Source organism: Oncorhynchus mykiss, chromosome 8 (genome assembly GCF_057628025.1).
Source record: "Oncorhynchus mykiss isolate SJ-2025 chromosome 8, ASM5762802v1, whole genome shotgun sequence".
Classification (NCBI taxonomy): domain Eukaryota; kingdom Metazoa; phylum Chordata; class Actinopteri; order Salmoniformes; family Salmonidae; genus Oncorhynchus; species Oncorhynchus mykiss.
This window is the reverse complement of record NC_143029.1, coordinates 53,139,257-53,157,625: the sequence shown is the minus strand read 5'-3', so window position 1 is coordinate 53,157,625 and position 18,369 is coordinate 53,139,257. Positions and strand designations below refer to the sequence as shown.

Here is an 18,369-nt window from a genome sequence, read left to right as displayed (position 1 = left end):
AATTGTCCATCCCTGTTGCACACAAGCTTCCGTTCCCCCTGTTACGAGGGAATTTATGGCTGATTTAAGGTGAAATTGTCAACCCTGTCACTTTAATTGGAGTTTTTCTTAATTTAACCTTTTGAGATGGGAAAGCATGTTTAATATTAAGTTGTTATTAAGTGGAATTAAGTTAATGACAGAATGTCAAAATTAGGTGAATAAATTGTTATTTTTTACAAAATGACACTGCCCAAAAGGCACTCTATTCGTGGAATGACACAGGTAGTGAAAGGAAACAGGTACAGTTTGGCATTATAGTTGACTTATGATTGTGTAGCAATATTGAATGTCCTCATTGGTCATGTACAGACAGACAACACATTTTGTTTTAATATTAGGCCAGAGTTGAAAAAGCACTTGTATTTCCATAAAATAATTACATTTAGTTTATTAGTGCTCTTTGAAGATACGATGATTCAATGGACATTTTCCTTGAGCACATAACACACATAAGATACAAGATACAATTCGATGATGTGTATTATTCATTGCATAAGATGTGAATGCGAAGTTTAAAGGGACATTCAGCAGTTGAAACAATAACAAAGCATGCTCCCCTCAAATGTGGGATGGGGCTGAAGAAATGTAACCACTCTCAAAATCATAGACAGAGCTATGGATGCAAGTCATGACCAGCCAGGGTATCAAACGTTCTAGTTTTAACCATGTCGAGGCTCTAGTCTTTGTTTTACATTTACTTTGTTCAGAAAAATTGTGTAAAAACAAGTGTGTATTTTGGGTTCTGATAGGGTACGGCAATTAAACTAAGCTCATGAGGCATTCATAAGTTATATTCTTCAAGAAACAATGGGTACATAGCATTAAGTCAATAAAACAGATGTACTGTTGCAACTGCCGATTGCCCGTTTAAATTGAGAAATTGACATGAAAAACTCAAATAACAAATAAAGTCAAAATGGCGACGTGACATTTCTCAACAAGTGAACCACTGGTGATGTCAGTCTGCCCTCTGCTGGCTTATTGGGTTGACTGACATGGAAGTGATTCCTATCTGTACCCATCAGTATTTCCATTGTGGTTACATGGTTAGGTAGTGTTGCAGTGGAACTGTACATTGTTACATAATACTTACTATGATGGCTGTTTGTACACTTAAATTACACAATTGCATTCTCAGATTTAAAAAATATATATAAATAAAATGTAACTATAACTGTGGCTATAACCACTCACCCTTGAACTGAGCAATAACACACCAGGAGTTTAGCTAAAGCTTGCTAAATGGCATATATTATATAAGCACATTTGTGATCATGGTAGCCGACAGAAAGCTTGGATGAAATCAAATAAATGTAATGTAAACAACGTCGAAGGAGTTTGGTCTGATACGGCAAACTAGTTATACCAACAACAACCGTTAGTACAAGGCTTGTGGTAGGCACAAAATGAAGAGATTATAAAATAGTTCAAAAGATATCAAAATCTCAGTGAGGAACAATTATATTGAGCTCTGTAGAACTAGCCACATTAGTCTCAGGGACCCGTCAGAAAACAGTTGAGAGACACCCTTGAAACAGTGTGACCTGTCTGACTGGAACTACTGGTGAGTTTGTCTGGCTCCGTCAGTTTTCACCTGTCAAAGTCTAGATTCTTAGGTTGACTGTTCCCTTGAAATAGTGTGACCTTCTGTGAATGCTGGAATTACCTGTTTCGAGTGGCTCCATAAGTATTCACATGTCAAAGGAAGTAAAGTACACACAGACAGAGGGGGTTATATTTGGTTTGTTTGTATTTGACGATTTCTCCCACTTTATATGGCAACATACTCCGATTCGACAAAACTGGTCCTTCGTCCTTTGTCGCATAATCAAAGATTTAACAAATAACACACAACAGAAACTTAACTGTCGGGAGCTGATCTTTGTGCACTTTTGTAATGACACATACATAACACAGCCAAGTCCTTGTTGGAGAACAAGGTAAGCATTGGACTTCACATTTTCAGTCACACTACATGGGGTGACAAAACATGTCAGTATTTCAGCATTCGGGAGAACACCAAATACTCTTTCATGTGCAGTGACACAAACTTGCGGATAGTCCCAAGTTTAAACTTGATTTAACAAGTTTAAGTTCAAAATTGGTCCCACACCGTATGTGCAGTAACAACTATCGTTGCCATGCCAGTTTAATCCACAAATTTGTAATACTGCAATCACGGCTGCTGTGACTCGATTCCCTGTGGTCCTATGGGACCGCTGTTCATATTTCTTCCAACATGAGACTGGTGCTTTCTATATTTTATTAGTACACAGGGGAAGTTCATAAGACAATGTTCATCTCTGAGTACCTGTTCCTCGAGCTCTACCGTCCTGTAGGTTCAGTCCAACCCCAATCTAACACAAGGTTTCCCAACTCGGTCCTGGCGCCCCCCCTGATCTAATTAGCTGGTTAATAAACTGAATAAGGTTAGTTATAACTGGGGTTGGAGTGAAAATGGACAGGATGGTAGCTCTCCAGGAACACGGATGGAGAGCTCTGATTTAGTCCATAGAATTGGTTGGTCGGTGAAAATGCACGTTTTCGCTTAGGGAACGGCTAACAATGGTGTGTACGCAGATTTGATCACAACAACAAAAAAAAACATTAATTTAACATACAGTACTGTATATGCCTCTGCTTGACAACAAAAATAAGTGCCTCGCCAAGCTAAGAGCAATTCTATTAGTCTTGTCCGTATACAAAGCCCCACGACTACAATGACAGGCTTGTCAGTTGGTGTACAACTACCGTAGTGAAACCCAGTGCGGTTGGTCAGTAGAGCATCTTACTACCCATCTTATTCACTCTTACACACACATTCAATCACACCCTTGGAAGAGCAGCTCGGCACTGACAAAAAAATGTTTTGTTTTTTTAAATGTAAAAAGTAATTTGAATGGACATGTAAACTGAGTATAGTGTTGCTGCAGTTGATACAAAGACAAACAAAACGTAACTGTGAATGTTACAGTTGTTGGCAGTTGGCGGGGATTTCAACCCTCTTTGTCCAGGATGGCTTTGACGTTGTCAAAAACCTGAAACAGAGAGGGAGAGAAAGAGATGCATTAGAGAAAACAAGAGACATTGTGTTTTTTGACAAGTGTGTGATTGCCAGAGGGTGCAGGGGAACAGAGAGAAAACCAATAGGGAAAGAAAAAAACTCAGACAGAGGGAATTAAAAACTTCTTGAATCTACTTGAGACGCATATGTCCCAAGTAGGCACCTGGAAATGCAAATGCGCTACGCTAAATGCTAAATGTACTCGTTAAAACTCAAACCTTGATCAAAATTCACAAGCAGGGTATTGAATTAAAGCTACACTCGTTGTGAACCTAGCCAGCAAGTCAGATTTTTAAAATGCTTTTCGGCGAAAGCATCAGAAGCTATTATCTGATAGCATGCACCCCCCAAAATGCCAGCTCGACACGTAAACAACAGATTTTGCGATAGCCGGCGCTACCCAAAACGCAGAAATAAAATATAAAACATTCATTACCTTAGACGAGCTTCTTTCTTGGCACTCCTATATGCCCCATAAACATCACTATTGGGTCTTTTTTTCGTTAAAATCGGTCCATATATACCCAAAATAGCTTTGTATAGAAGTAGTGTCATTCTGAGAAAATCATAGTTTTTAAACGCTGCGTAATTTTTTTAAATTAAAAAAGTCGACGATAAACTTTCACAAAACACTTCGAAATCCTTTTGTAATCCAACTTTAGGTATTAGTAAACGTTTATAATCTATCAAAATGATTACAGGGCGATGTCTCTTCAATAGGTCCTCACTTCAAAAACAATGCAATCTGATCTCTCCCTAAACTGCATCCGGGTGAAGACTGGAGAACTTGAGGTCAGACAGATGGATTTTCCAACAATTAATTCGATTGAAAATTAGTACAGTGGCGCCATCGTGCGGAATTTGTATGAGGTGCAGGCAAATTTCCATTAAATTCTGTTCTCTTTTAACAACTGGTGGAAGTGACTTATGGAAATTATTTTTTGCTTTCAGAGAGCAGTTTTTCTTGCGTTTTTCAATGAAACACACGCTCTGTTATAGTCACAGCCGTGATTTAACCAGTTTTATAAACTTCAGAGTGTTTTCTATCCACACATACTAATCATATGCATATACTATATTCCTGGCATGAGTAGCAGGACGCTGAAAAGTTGCGCGATTTTTAACAGAATGTTCAAAAAAGGAGGGGGTAGGATGAAGATTAACAAAAAACTAAAATATAAGTTAAGAGTGAATAACTTTGCACTAATGAGTGTGTTCCAACTGCCCATCATGTGTGCCTTCAATGGCTGTAAACTCCTTTGCTTACCTCGTCCACACCGCACGAGGCATCCACGGTGCGCACCTTGCCCTGTTTCTCATACAGTGAGATGATAGGCCGTGTCGACTGCAGGTATGTCTGGATCCTTCAGGGGAGGAAATGGAAGCTCAGAAACATGCCTGACCAGCACCCAGGACTCAGAAGAGACCCAAAATGGGGTCACAGTGACGTATATACAGCCAAGCTAAAAACAAAAATCGCAATCTCAAAAGCAATGTTTTTTTCACTAGAAAGTCCATTATTAAAAGTTCCATTATGTCGTTTAGTGTACAACCCGACTGATATCATACAGAAATACACGTTATAGATCTGTCACACTCATTGAAATAGTCTGATGAATGGTAGATCTGTTGTATATGCAATATTTATATGCTTCCCATCTGTAAATTGTTTTAACGTCTTATTACTTTCAGTTTTGTATCACACCTTACAACTACAGAAAATACAGTATTTTTGGTGACTAAAACTATATTTCACAGCGGTTTAGATGGTACAATGATTCTCTACACTTTGCTTATGTGTCATATGAACTGAAATCAGGCAAACATTTTAGAAACCAGGAAATGTAAGTACCCTTTTTTTTTATGAACAAGAGCGGTGTCTCCTTTTGAGAGTTCCAGTTCATATGAAAGAGGTCAATGGTCAGTGATCATTGAAAGCCTTAGTGTTTGGACGCTACCTTTTCTCCAGGCTCGCTCTGTTGTCATCGGTGCGCCCGCTGCTCTTCCCTCTTTCTAGACATCGGTCGATACAGACCTGTAGACAAGCAAAAACACAGCTCTCAGCATAAAACATTACACTGTCAGCTAAGCACTAAAGACATTAACACTAGGATTAACACAAATGTGGCTTAGATCTGAGGTATGTCTTCCCCTTCCAGTGATTTTGCCCCTTCCATTTCATCTCATCCCCTCCCCTCCCCTTCCTCTTGGGAGATCCTCCCCCCCAAGGAGTGTTTTATTACCTCACTAGTACAGTCGAAGAAAAGCACAAATTTGACGTTAGCCTTCCCTTCCATGACAGTGGTCCACCCCTGGAGGTTGTCTTCATTTCGGGGGAAGCCGTCGATGAGGAAGCGGAACTTCTTCTCGTCCATCTCCATGGTTTCCTCCATGGCCTGAGGACAAAGGAAAGTGAACGTTAAAAAAGGGATATTCTGCCCCAAATCAGCTGTAGACCTTCCTATATGCATCTGACATCAAAAATATTTTGAGGTGAACTATTTCTTTTGGGTATGGATTAATTCAGCCCATGGAGCAATGACAGAAACTATTTCAGTAAGAGGAGGGGCGAGAAAGACTTACTCAGACCACAATGACTGTATAGTGCTACTACGCTCTACCCCATGTTAACTAAGCGAATAGTAATTCTGATTCCTAACTTACTGTACGTCAACCTGCCAACACAAACCTTGTAGCCATAGGTACCTGGAGTTGGTGCATACCTTCCTGAGTAAGTTAATGGTGATCTCGACAGGGACGATCTTGCCATCCTTGATGTAACTGTCAATGAGCTGTCCGAACTCTGACCCCTCTCGGCTTCGCTCGGCCCTCAGCAGGTCTCCGGCAGACAGGTGAGTGTAACTGTAGTTCTGTGAAAAACGTAAATTAATGCCAGCTTTTACTAAAACAACAACGCACTCTAAGAATAATCACTGATCCAACCACTTACGTGGGACAATAGTACAGAAACATACCTGTTCTGTACTAACAAAGTATGTTACTTTCCATAGGAATCAATTGGATATGAGAATCCAATTGTCTGGGACTAATGTCATTTATAAAAAGGAGTCCAATAGTAACAATGCATTAAGTAGAGAATACACAGAAAATAACATTGTCATAGGCATCGTGGGTTATTGTTCTAAAATTATGCTGCTGTGCTCCACTGACACTGAAAGCAAGGGGAGGGATTTTTATATTTCGCTGTATGAAGACAGGCTTTATAAGTGGGTGGCTGGCTTAAGAACGCGTGTGGTTTCATCATGCTTGAACAGGATGCTTGCGCAAACAATTGGCCCAGCTCTGTTTGAATATAGGTCTAAACAAAGTCATTTGCAAATGCAGGAAACAGAAGAAAGCCCATGGGGAGCTACAATGTAGTGTGTTAATAGTCAGACAGCTGAATAGCAGTAGTAGTTTATCTTTTGACTAAAACCCCACCCAGATACACGTCAGCCTTCATTTCTCAAGACTACGTGTTCAAGGGCATTGGCTGGAGGTTTAGAGCAGGTGCATTGCAGATAAGCTGAACTTTACATAATGTGAATTGCTGAACTGATAAGATGTAGACTACACATGGGTGTGACATCAAGAGCAGTGCATAGGTTACTCTGTGTATGTAGCTAGAAGCCTTTCACAACGAACATAGAGCTAGCCCATTCCGAGACGGTATATACCGTCCATTCACGAACCTATCTCCCGGCTGAGGACAGCGCCCCGATGATGCCAAAATGCTCGGTCTAAAATGTAAACACGTCTCCCACGCGATACGGTTTGAGAACATTTGGAACATTAACTTTCACATCAGCGAGAAAATTTAAATAATAATAGTAATTAAAAGGTTAACACACCTTTATATGGTTAGGGTCCCACACGGCAATATTTCCGTTACAGCGCTTGTTTACCGAAGACGGAGGCGACTACAGTTGCTAATTAGCTTTCTGCGGGCGCCGCACACCTGTGTGTAACGGAAGAAGGACGCCCACAAACACGTTGTAACTGAAAAATAAGTGTCAGCTGCAGCTGTTAAAACCGCTTAAAAGTGTACATTCTATCTCTGGGAAATTATTTTTGATGTCATATCTAAGTAGAGGGCTTTTGTATATATGTACTGCAATTGAGAAGCACATTTAAATTGAGTATTTGGCTGCCAATTCGCCTCTGAACATAATAGGTCTTTGGACTAAAAGGAGTAGGCTACCCTCTTCTGTCTGTACTCTCTTCTTGGTGAGTCATAGCCCACTGATTCCTGAGGGGTATACTACCAAGCAGGATCAATGAGTTTTCCACATAAAATTGACTAAATATTCTGAAAGAGTTCATTTTTAAGAAACTAGAAATGGGCATGGTCTAATTTACTCAACAACCAATAACAACAAAAAAACATTTCTGGATGTTTATCAACGTTTGCTAGCTAACACATTGATTCTGCTTTGTAGTACACCCTTCTGATATTCAGGAAAAATCTTCAGATAGTTTGCTTGTTGACAGGTTGACTGATTGAAATATCATGTATTAATTGCTCACATGACTAGCTAGTTAGCTGGCTAGCTAGTGTAGTCTTGTATAGCTATGCTAGCTAACATAACAAGTAGATTACATTGAGGACAAGAAAGGGAAGTTGATCCATTTAGCTGGTCTCCCGTGGACAGAAGCCAACAAAAGTGAGCACAAACCGCTCATATCTGTTAGTGTTTTCCCCCCCAACACAATTCAATGCCCTGTCAAATTATCTTTGTCCTTTTCATTGTTCTTTTCTCGCCATCTTACCTCAACGATTCTGGCACACTGGGTCCCTTTCCCCGCCCCAGGCCCTCCCAACACGAACACAACCTGCGGCTTCATGATCAATGCGGCCCTGTACACAACGCTCGGCACCTTCACTGATAACCTACTCAATAAATGGAAAATCATAAACCGACAAACCAAACAATACACTAAGTGAACCCGGTTCGATGAAGAACAGATCTAATGCCCGGTTGTTGCGTGTCAGTGGGAAGTCCGCCAAAGCAACACCACTTCCGCGTTTGACGTGGCCAACCAATGGCAACAAATGGGGGAGTGTCCATGGGGTGTAAATCACGCCCACATGATGTAAACTTTTCAATACAGGCGTCTAATGACGCCTCTCCCTCTGTGGTTGCCGCTGTCTTATCCTCCCAGCATCAGCACCTAGCCGAACTGAACAGCGACCATTGTCGAGGAAATGATGCTCTACCAAGCGAGGGAGTTTGAGCAATAATGCTCAATCGGGAGACGGAGGTATTATATATGGATGATTCGTGTCACCAAAACATTTTAGGGTTGTCTGGGCGTCTGGGTATTACACCTAGTCGCGGGCACGTTTGTGAATCTCTCGTTGCGTTATCTCACCATTTATGATGCACCATTCATGATGCGAGCTTCCCTTATCATTGATCTCAAGAATGGAATGAAGAAAACGTTGAAATAGCGCTAAGGCGATTTATTGTCTCAACAGGGCACCATAGCCTGCCACGCGCACGTTTCGTTGATTTATATAGCCTATAGGCTATACTTAGCATACTATCTTCGGTTTTTAGGTAGGATATGAGCCATTGTATAACGTCTTCTTGTTGTGACGACCAAGACTATCTCATTTGAGGGCGCCGTACAGATAACAGGGCTATGCAAGCCATCCAAACAAAGGCACCCGAACAACCCCATTGACACACCTGCTGCCCTGTCGCCACTGACATGACAACGCTGAGTCGAAGGAGCAGGTGCAAAGGGCACCGACCTGCAGCCGGACGCGTGGACTCGAAAAGGAAGTGGGACTTCGGGCTCGCAGAGAGTAAGCAGCATCCCGGAGGGGGACCTATTGCAGTTTCTGGGGACAAGCACCAAGGGCAGTGCGGCACACAACAGTCACACCGGGGAAGGCTGCAGGGGGCTGTTCAGTGTACCTTCCCCACACTCACTCTCCATACCGCACTTGCATTAACGTTCTGTTTTCCCAGTGCAGAAAAATGCTTAACTGCTGCTGTATTGATTTGATATCGAATGTTGCCTCAATGTCTGTATTCGAAATGATGCCTCTATTTCGTTTTCTTCAACCCAGTAATTTGACCGTATCAGTGATGGGTAAATGAAAAGATTGATATTGATTTAAAAGCTGGATGGAATCCGAGAGGGACTGATGTGCATACTGGTCAGGTATCGTCTTCTCCCTTCGTCTCTGGTTCTGCTTACTCTGCTACTTGCCAGCACCATGGGCTGTATCCAGAGCATCTCCTGCAAGCCTCGCATTAGAAGGGAGAACATTGTAGTTTACGAGGTATCGGCCTCCATTGACCAGTGCCCAACGGTGATAGAGGAGAACTCGCCCATAGTGCTGCGGTATAAGACACCTTACTTCAGGGCCTCCGCAGGGATCGTGATGCCTCCGGTGCCCCGCAATGAGACCTGGGTGGTGGGTTGGATCCAGGCTTGTACACAAATGGAGTTCTACAATACTTATGGGGACATTGGCATGTAAGTTCTGAGTTGATGTCATCCACCATCAGTCATCTCGAAGTGCCACTCATTCAATCTCTGACACACACTCTCTCTCTATGACACACACACACACTACGCCCACAGCACTTAAGTGTATTGGCCTAGGATTTAGTTCAGTGGGCTAACACAGTCTTGAGTCACTTGGCCAGGCAATCCTAGTCTGTCACATGTGAGCTGTATTATTGTCTGTTTGTATCAGTTGTAGACCTTGGTGAATTTCGAGCGCCGGTGAAATTCTAGCCGTGCATGGCCTACTATAAAAACAGAGTCCCATTAAGTGAGGTCTTTGCACATGTATCATGTTCTGTTGTATTGTTTTGTGTATTACTAAAGACATTCTACATGTCCACTACCCCAGGTCCAGCTGGGAGTTACCAGAGCTCCGTGAGGGCCGGGTCAAGGCCATCAGCGACTCGGACGGGGTCAGCTACCCATGGTACGGCAACACCACTGAGACGGTCACCCTTACGGGTCCCACGTCCAAACCGTCGCACCTCACAGTCAGCATGAACGACAACTTCTACCCCAGTGTGACCTGGGCCGTTCCCATCAGCAACAGCAACACGCCAATGCTGTCACACATCACCCGAGACCAGAGCTTCATCACCTGGTTGGTTGCCATCAACTCTGTCACCAAGGTAGGCTTCAGAAGATGGACTTTCTTGGATTTTGTGAACTGCTCTGTTAAATTGTATGGTTTTTTATCTTAAAGGGATAGTTCATTTAAAAATCTAAGTTTGACAGATGTTTTCAGACCTCTAAAGTGGTCTAATCTCAAGATAAATCCACATCCCACACCATCTGTTGTGTGGATCCAACAATATGTACCTCAATCCCAAATGAATGGTAAAGATTAGCCCCATCTAACTAGTTTGAGCGACACAACGGATGGTGTGCAATGTGGACTCATCCCAACATACTTGAGGTCTGACTTTTGTCTGAAAACATCTGACAAACTGTGATTTTGAAGTGAACAATCCCTGTACATTTTTTGTTGTCGCTCAGTGTTAATTCTGGACAAGAACAGAAATGTACAGCTTTGGGGTCAAAGTAGGCTACAGATTGTGAAGCAATGCTCCAAGTGCTAACTGTAAAGCACTTTGGGTTGCAGCATATTACATATAAGTTGCTATAATAGTTAACTTCACTATTATGTTTCGGACTATCCAGGAGCGCATCGTGCTGCAGACTGTGCGGTGGCGGATGCGGGTGGACATCGCCGTGGACCCTGACATGCCCCTGGGCTCCCGGGCCTCCCTAGTAGGACGTCCTCACCAGGAGCAGCCCCATATTCTCAACTACCAGGAACCAATACCCCCCAACGCCCTGGGACGACCCAATGCCAATGACGCCCAAGTGCTGATGTGGAGGCCCCGCAGAGGGGCACCCCTAGTGGTGATACCGCCCAAATAAGGTTGTAAAGACTGAGAAAACACAATGTGAGTAGTTCATGGTAATGAGGAAGTGTGGCCCAAATTAGGGAAATTTGATAAGGGAAGTTCCCTTATCAAACATGGCAGCTGCAGCTCTTCACTCGCACCTACTGTCAGGGTTCAATGGATGATAGAAATCGTGAAAAAGTTGAGGTATTTTCTCTGGACTGGACTGCATTGGAATTGACACAGCGGAAGTCTATAGAGCTAGACTGGTTTCGGAGGCAGGCTCAGCACTGCATCAGCGTTTGATTGAGTCCGACTGTTTTTGGACGGCCACAGTGCTGTACTAGAGTTCTATCTATCTGCCTTTGGAAAGAAAGGGACAGAGCTATCGGAGTTCTACTGAGGTGGACTGAACACAGAACCTATCGTACAGTAGGTCTTATTGCATGAGAGAGAAAACGGTCTTTGACTGGAATAAGAATAGTATTTTGTATCAGCTGATCACACTTAGGACATGGAATGGAACTTCTTACATTGGCCATGATATCCTGAAAGCTGGAAAACTCCCTCCGTGCCAAATATGGACGTAACAGCCTTTAACATAGAACACTTTAAGAACACTTTGTTAAGATATTTAAATGATGAGGCAAATCAGATTATATGAATCTTCTGTTAGTTTACAGATAAACTCAACCATCCATCAGATTGTATTAAGAGCACCTACTTGGTATAAAGGTCTAAAATGAAATGGGCTGATTGTGGTCTCATTTAAATGTGCCATGTCTATGCACTCACATAGAAAGGTTTAAAAGGTGTGGGTTTTCTGGTGTGAGTTGAGTATCTACATGCATACACATGAATGTCCAATGTCTCGATCCAACCTGCTAGCCCCTAACCATATTGCTTATCTATACAATCGTTTCAGATCTACACCAAGTGCCTTGTGTTAGGGGCTAGGGGTTGATTTTGGGATTGGGCCATAGCGCCACAGTACACTATCAAGGCAATAGCCTGGGCTAGCGGGTTCATCCAGAGGGGCCCCTGCCATATGACACAATGTCACAAGACTCATGCTCCATCTGTGCTGCTCACCAGTTTCAGTCGTCACCTTCCCATCTGTCTGTCCATCCCTTTCATCACTCCATCATTTTCTCCCCTCTCTGCATGCCTCCAATCCCTCATCTCCACTTCAAGACTATGCAAACACAGAGGGACTGTTGACCGAGAGAGATAGAAGGATACATGAACAGGAAAGACAGGGTGGTGGTAATATTCACAATGACGGCTTTGTCGTGTCCCCAAAATAGCTGCCATTGATTGGGTCTCTTTCTATCCACATTCACAAATTGTCATTCTTGTGTAAGATGGAAGCTATTTCCATGTTAGATACACAATGAAATAAAAATATATTATATGAACAGTTTATGAACTTTTGAATTGGTACCAAACATATTCAGTGATCTCAACTCGATAGGAACCAGGATTGCCTTCCTTAGGGCACACCACAGCAAAATGTTTTTCCAACACAAAACGCATTTCTTATTGGACGAGTTCGGGCTGTCTGTCCCTGTTTCCGCCCATTTTGTTCCATTTGGTGCCTCATGAACATGACCCAGTTGTTGAGAAACATCAAATAATTTATGACCTCTTACTCATCAAACAATCCTGCTTTGGGATTTCATAACTAGATGAAACAACATCCACAATACAAGCTCTTTCAATACAAAACATCAGTTTAAACCCTTATTTTACATTTGATCACTTCATTTATTCATTTTATCTTGCACGACAGGCCATTTTTGCATAAAAACATCAGCAACTGGATGTGTAATTCTTTGGATCTGAATGGCCGGACAATGAGCAGCAAGTTTAAAGCATTCCTTCCTTTAATCTTTTTCTTCCTTGTCCCCAATAAAAGGACATCCAGTATCTCTACAGTCATTGGTCTCAACCCCTCCCCTCTGCAGTAAATGTGCTACAACCCAACGCTCCCACTAGGTGGAGCTGTCACTCAAAAACAAATGAGGGGCGGTAACCTGTGAGGCATTACATTCATTTAAATGTCCTCCCCCTTACTGACCATCAGTACCCCTAAAATACATTCATACTACAAATTCCCATTCCCCTACTCCCCAAATACATGATAAAATATTTTTAAAAATAGAACATTCAAAAAACAGTAACGTTGGCAGTGAATTCTTGGATTCGTCGATGAATTCTCGTTGTTCCCTGTAAAGTCCATTTTCCTATGATTCCATGCTTTGGTGAGTTTGGCTCTATCACCCCTGAGGTGAGAGGTCACATGTGAGCATAACCCTTCATATGCCCTGCATAGGCATCATAGTGGCTTCAGCTCCATGACGTGTGTGTGTGTGTGTGTTTGACGTGCATACAAGTGTGAACTGTGGAGGAGTCACATTCATGAGCCTGTTCGATCAAGAACTTGATGGCGTCACTATGGGAGAGTGTGGTTGCATTACTAACCCCATGCAACGTAAAGCGCTTCGAATTTCAATAAAGAGCTTTAGAAATGCTATGACCTCCATCTTGACGACTAGTACCAGTATTGGACAATCAAAACCTTGTTTTGAAACCAGGCGACTCCCATCTGTTGTTGTGTACATTAAACATCTTACGACTCCTTCCGCCTACACTCCTTTCCCAGGAGTTCTGCTCCTCCTTGACTACGCGGACCTTCTCAGTAGCTCTGAGTGATTATTGCTTTTCGAGGTCGTTTTGGTTTCAGATTTTCAAAGAAAAATTTAAATTAAAAAAATGACATTAAATGCACTATGCATTACATCGAATCAAATGTTATTGGTTGCATACAGATATTTAGCAGGTATGTTATCTGGGTTGAATGCTGGAACACAGAATATTACAAAATAAAAATAAAATAAAAAAGTCCTATGATGGTAGTGACTGCACATTACTGCTTATTAACTATCAGTTATTCACATGACTTTAATAAAATATTTTAGTTGTGTATATTGCATTTGTTTCATTTGATGACTTTATTATTTCATTCCAAGTCATCATCTCATCTCATCTCTATAGAGCTGCTGCCTATGCTCTCTGACAAATCTCTATTTTGTAGATCTTCACAGTAAATAAGGCATGCTTTTATGACCGCTAAATACCAATACCTCACGAAGCAACTGCTCTCGGATGTATGCACTCTTGATCACTCATCCCTCTTGTCTCTTACGTTGCAGGCGTAAAAGAAACAGACAAGTCAACTAGCCGCGCAATGAATTATGGTCTTTGTAGTTAATTATCACGTTTTCTGCACTAAACTATGAAGAACATTGGCCTGTTGGAAACTACAACTCCTTACTACATCGCACAGTTCTGGCATGGTCTTATTTATCTCTATGGAAACTGCAGCGCAATGTGTGTATTGAGCAAAGAAATTAAAAATTAAATGGAATGAAATTCAAATAATTGAACTAAGGTCGGTCAATTAGTCGTTTTAAAATGGAAAAATAACCGACATTTTGGTTAATTGCTCAGCACCACTTCTTGGCAACATATTCCTCCCTCCATCTTGCTCCGTGTGTCTCTTCTTTGGGATTCCTGGGCTGTGGGGTGGTGGGTGGTGGAGAGGACACCCTCTATACTTTGCTGTGGTTGATGGCAGGCCTCTTGCCCTCATAGCCATAGAGGAAGGTGGCAGCAATGACCAGCATTGCTCCCAGGAAGAACACACTGGGAGAGAGAGAAAGAAGACGTTGTTAGAGCTATAGGCAGAAATGCATAATCAGGGCGTTTTCACATATGAATTCAGCTTCCTGGTGCGGATGCCTTGAACAACTGCTGGTACTCTGGTCCTGGAAATTTGTTTGCGTTTCAAATATGCTTCATAGCACAGATCAGGGTATCAAATGCTCCAGGATCTAGATAATACAGGTATGTGTGAAAATGTCCTTGATTTGTATCGTTTATTCTTCTTCTTATTATTATTATTATTATCATCTCTATTTTACCTCTGGACCTGGCCAAATGATTTATGAAAGTGTGTTTGTTTGTGTGTACCTGGTAGGGTCGAAGTCCTTCAACCAGAAGTAGGATATGAGTGTCGACAGGATGATGGAGAGTGACGTGGCGAAGCCCTTCAGGATGTTGTCTGCATACTTAATGACTGCTGCTATGACCAACCCTCCCAGAGCCTGGAAACACACAAAAAGGACACGGGTTTGATGGAAGACACAATTTCACACAACCAGTCACACATAAAAATACATAGGCGTTCATGCATGAACACACATACACTTACTTTGCCTCTCTTTCTCATTGACTCTTGCTTTCTCTCTCACACACACACACAAGTGTGCACACACACCTAGAGTGAATAGTCAGAATAGGCAGAGTAAAGGTTGTTAAGGTATTTTTTATAAGGAAGTTCACTTCCTTTTACGCTGGCTTACCTCACTTTACAGTATATCAGGTTTGTATGGCCTACGTCAGGGGTCGGCAACGTAAGGCAAGCGTGCCAGCCTTGGCACGCGACGTTATTTCCCAGTCACTTATTTTTGCCAGTTTATTTTTTTAACTGGAGAAAATATTTGAAATTGAATGCAATGGTTTTGATATTGCATTGGTATTCAGTGCAATGTAGTAGTTCCCAAGTTATGTAATTCCTGATTAGCCAATGGGCTTTCATGATTTTGCAGGAGTTTCATATTATTAGTTCAAGGCAAGACGACCCACCTCGCCTCTCCCGCCAAATTCAAATCCCAAGGCAGCGCTGAAGATGAGATTCATTTTCACATAGCTAGCAACTATCAAGCCTTCTTTAGTTATTTTGAAAAGTTCAGGGCACAAAATGTTATCAGCAAAGAAAAATGTATTGCTTCTTGGACAAAGGAATATGGATTCGTTGAACTGAAGGACCGGTCTGTTGTAAAACTTGTTTGTTGGGCATTAAGTGTGCCACGTCCTTTTGAAACGAGGCATGAGGGAAAACTTCAAGGATGAGGGGGACAAGGCAGAAGGAATCACGAGGGCGGTGTCCAGGTATGAAAAGCAAAGCAGTGTGTTTACAAATCTACATGCAGTCAAAAATCAAGCGCTCTAGCGACTCCTAGTGGCGGGCTGGGCGCTTGCAGGCTGACCCCAGGCATCAGTTGAACTGCGTTTCCTCCGACACATTGTTTTGGCTGGCTTTCGGGTTAAGCGGGCAGGTATTAAGAAGCACGATTGGGGGGGTCATGTCTCGGAGAACATACGACTCGATCTTCGCCTCCTGAGCCATTTGGGGAGTTTTTTGTTGTTGTATTAAATAGATACCACCTGTGATTAGTGTGGCTCTTGATGAGAGTGTGGATGTGAATGACATTCCACGTCTGACAGTTGTTGCAAGAAACTGTGACTCCGAGCAGGTACGTGAGGAGCTGCTTTGTCTTAAACCCATGCATGGTACTACTGAAGGAGAAGACGTAGCAAGAGCCTTCACAGATCATTTTGAGAGAAGTTGTCGATATTAAAAACACATTCGCTATTACAACTAATGGTGCCCCCGCTATGGTGGGGAAACAAAGGATTCGCAAAGCTGATTGAAGATAAGATTGGCCACCCCGTGGTTAAATGCCACTGCATCACTCACCAAGAGAATCTGTGTTCCAAGATGAAGTCCATGGAGCTAATGGACAGCGTGCCTCTGTTCAGCAAGCTATGTAATTCTTCCATTATTCGGGCAATTAGATATTCAATATACACAATTAGTTGTAATGCACATATGAAAATCATAACTGGCACGCAGATCGTTAGAAATTTGTAGGATAAATTGTCAATCCACACAAAAAAAGATTGTCGACCCCTGGCCTACGTTATAATTAAATGTATGCGCTTTTTGAAACTATAACTTAAGCATATTTACAGTACCTGCAGGGCCACAACGGTCCAGGTGAGTGAGTTGTAGCCTTGGAACACTCCGGACTCCCTCACTCGCTCTCCGTCGTACACAAACACTCCAATAAGACCAAACACCAGACCAAACAAACCTAGGAGAGGGAGGGAGATCAAATCAAAGTTTATTTGTCAAATGCACAGGATACTTTATTTGCATTTATTTATATAACGAACAAATTCTTATTTACAATGACGGCCTACCAAAAGGCCTCCTGTGGGGACGGAGGCTGGGATTAAAAATAAATGAAATTTAAAAAAATATAGGACAAAACACACATCACGACAAGAGAGACAACACAACACTACATAAAGAGAGACCTAAGACAACAACATAAGGCAGCAAAACATGACAACACAGCATGGTAGCAACACAACATGACAACATGGTAGCAACACAACATTGTAGCAGCACAAAAACATGGTACAAACATTACTGGGCAAAGTCCACAGCAAAACGGTCAAGAAGGTAGAGACACCAATACATCATACAAAGCAGCCACAACTGTCAGTAAGAGTGTCCATGATTGAGTCTTTGAATGAAGAGATTGAGATAAAACTGTCCAGTTTGAGTGTTTGTTGCAGCTCGTTCCAGTTCGTTCCAGCTCGTTCGCTAGCTGCAGTGAATTGAAGAGGAGCAACCCAGGGATGTCTGTGCTTTGGGGACCTTTAACAGAATGTGACTGGCAGAACGGGTGTTGTATGTGGAGGATGAGGGCTGCAGTAGATATCTCAGATAGGGAGGAGGGAGGAGTGAGGCCTAAGAGGGTTTTATAAATAAGCATCAACCAGTGGGTCTTGCGACAGGTATACAGAGGTGACCAAAAACACTCAAACTTTTATAGATGCACAATCGAGAGCATACTGTTGGGCTGTATCGCCGCCTGGTACGGCAACTGCTCCGCCTACAACAGTAAGGCTCTCCAGACGGTAGTGAGGTCTGCACAATGCATCACCGGGGGCAAACTACCTGCCCTCCAGGACACCTACACCACCAGATGTCAAAGGAAGGCCAAAAACATCAAGGACAACAACCACCCGAGCCACTGCCTGTTCACCCTGCTATCATCCAGAAGGTGAGGTCAGTACAGGTGCATCAAAGCTGGGACCAAGAGACTGAAAAACAGCTTCTATCTCAAGGCCATCAGACTGTTAGACAGCCGTCACGAACATTGAGTGGCTGCTGCCAATATACTGACTCAAATCTCTAGCCACTTTAATAATGAAAAATTGATGTACTAAATGTATCACTAGTCACTTTATATAATGTTTACATACCCTACATTACTCATCTCATATTTAAATACTGTACTCTATACCATCTATTGCATCTTGCCTATGCCGTTCGGCTATCGCTCATCCATATATTTTTATGTACATATTCATTCCTTTACACTTGGGTGTATAAGGTAGTTGTTGTGAAATTGTTAGATCACTTGTTAGATATTACTGCATGGTCGG

General features: G+C 42.3%; 3 protein-coding genes across 4 annotated transcripts in view; 1 reads left to right on the top strand and 2 right to left on the bottom strand.

Annotated features, from left to right (window-relative positions):
* Positions 1–1,774: 1,774 nt before the first annotated feature.
* cmpk1 (cytidine/uridine monophosphate kinase 1) lies at positions 1,775–8,346 on the bottom strand. The gene is made up of 6 exons (XM_021612862.3): positions 7,877–8,346; positions 5,830–5,976; positions 5,350–5,502; positions 5,065–5,141; positions 4,374–4,470; positions 1,775–3,080 (listed from the first exon to the last, which is right to left on the bottom strand). Exons 1-6 carry the CDS (start codon positions 8,018–8,020, stop codon positions 3,039–3,041), a joined length of 660 nt encoding a protein of 219 aa, XP_021468537.1. The 5' UTR covers positions 8,021–8,346; the 3' UTR covers positions 1,775–3,038.
* fam78ba (family with sequence similarity 78 member Ba) lies at positions 8,212–13,366 on the top strand. Its single transcript, XM_021612861.3, has 3 exons — positions 8,212–9,598; positions 9,981–10,260; positions 10,793–13,366. The coding sequence occupies exons 1-3, from the start codon at positions 9,264–9,266 to the stop codon at positions 11,033–11,035; spliced, it is 858 nt and encodes a 285-aa protein (XP_021468536.1). The 5' UTR covers positions 8,212–9,263; the 3' UTR covers positions 11,036–13,366.
* The window catches only part of LOC110530067 (UDP-N-acetylglucosamine transporter), an 18,310-nt gene continuing 12,688 nt past the window's right edge, over positions 12,748–18,369 (bottom strand). For both annotated transcript variants that reach the window (XM_021612860.3, XM_021612859.3), the window contains exons 6-8: positions 16,885–17,003; positions 15,037–15,170; positions 12,748–14,709 (exon numbers count right to left, since the gene is read on the bottom strand). In XM_021612860.3, coding sequence (XP_021468535.1) covers positions 14,616–14,709; positions 15,037–15,170; positions 16,885–17,003 — 347 coding nt within the window. In that variant the 3' untranslated portion in view covers positions 12,748–14,615. The remainder of the gene's footprint in view (positions 14,710–15,036; positions 15,171–16,884; positions 17,004–18,369) is intronic.

What these genes read in the sequence shown, in the direction of transcription:
- cmpk1 (XM_021612862.3), bottom strand. Translation starts at nt 8,020, where the DNA reads ATGATTTTCCATTTATTGAGTAGGTTATCAGTGAAGGTGCCGAGCGTT. An exon ending in AGTGTGCCAGAATCGTTGAG is followed by an intron (nt 5,977 to 7,876) that starts GTAAGATGGCGA and finishes CGTTTTTCACAG; the next exon opens with AACTACAGTTACACTCACCT. An exon ending in CCATTAACTTACTCAGGAAG is followed by an intron (nt 5,503 to 5,829) that starts GTATGCACCAAC and finishes CTTTGTCCTCAG; the next exon opens with GCCATGGAGGAAACCATGGA.
- fam78ba (XM_021612861.3), top strand. Translation starts at nt 9,264, where the DNA reads ATGTGCATACTGGTCAGGTATCGTCTTCTCCCTTCGTCTCTGGTTCTG. An exon ending in ACTTATGGGGACATTGGCAT is followed by an intron (nt 9,599 to 9,980) that starts GTAAGTTCTGAG and finishes CCACTACCCCAG; the next exon opens with GTCCAGCTGGGAGTTACCAG. An exon ending in CCATCAACTCTGTCACCAAG is followed by an intron (nt 10,261 to 10,792) that starts GTAGGCTTCAGA and finishes CGGACTATCCAG; the next exon opens with GAGCGCATCGTGCTGCAGAC.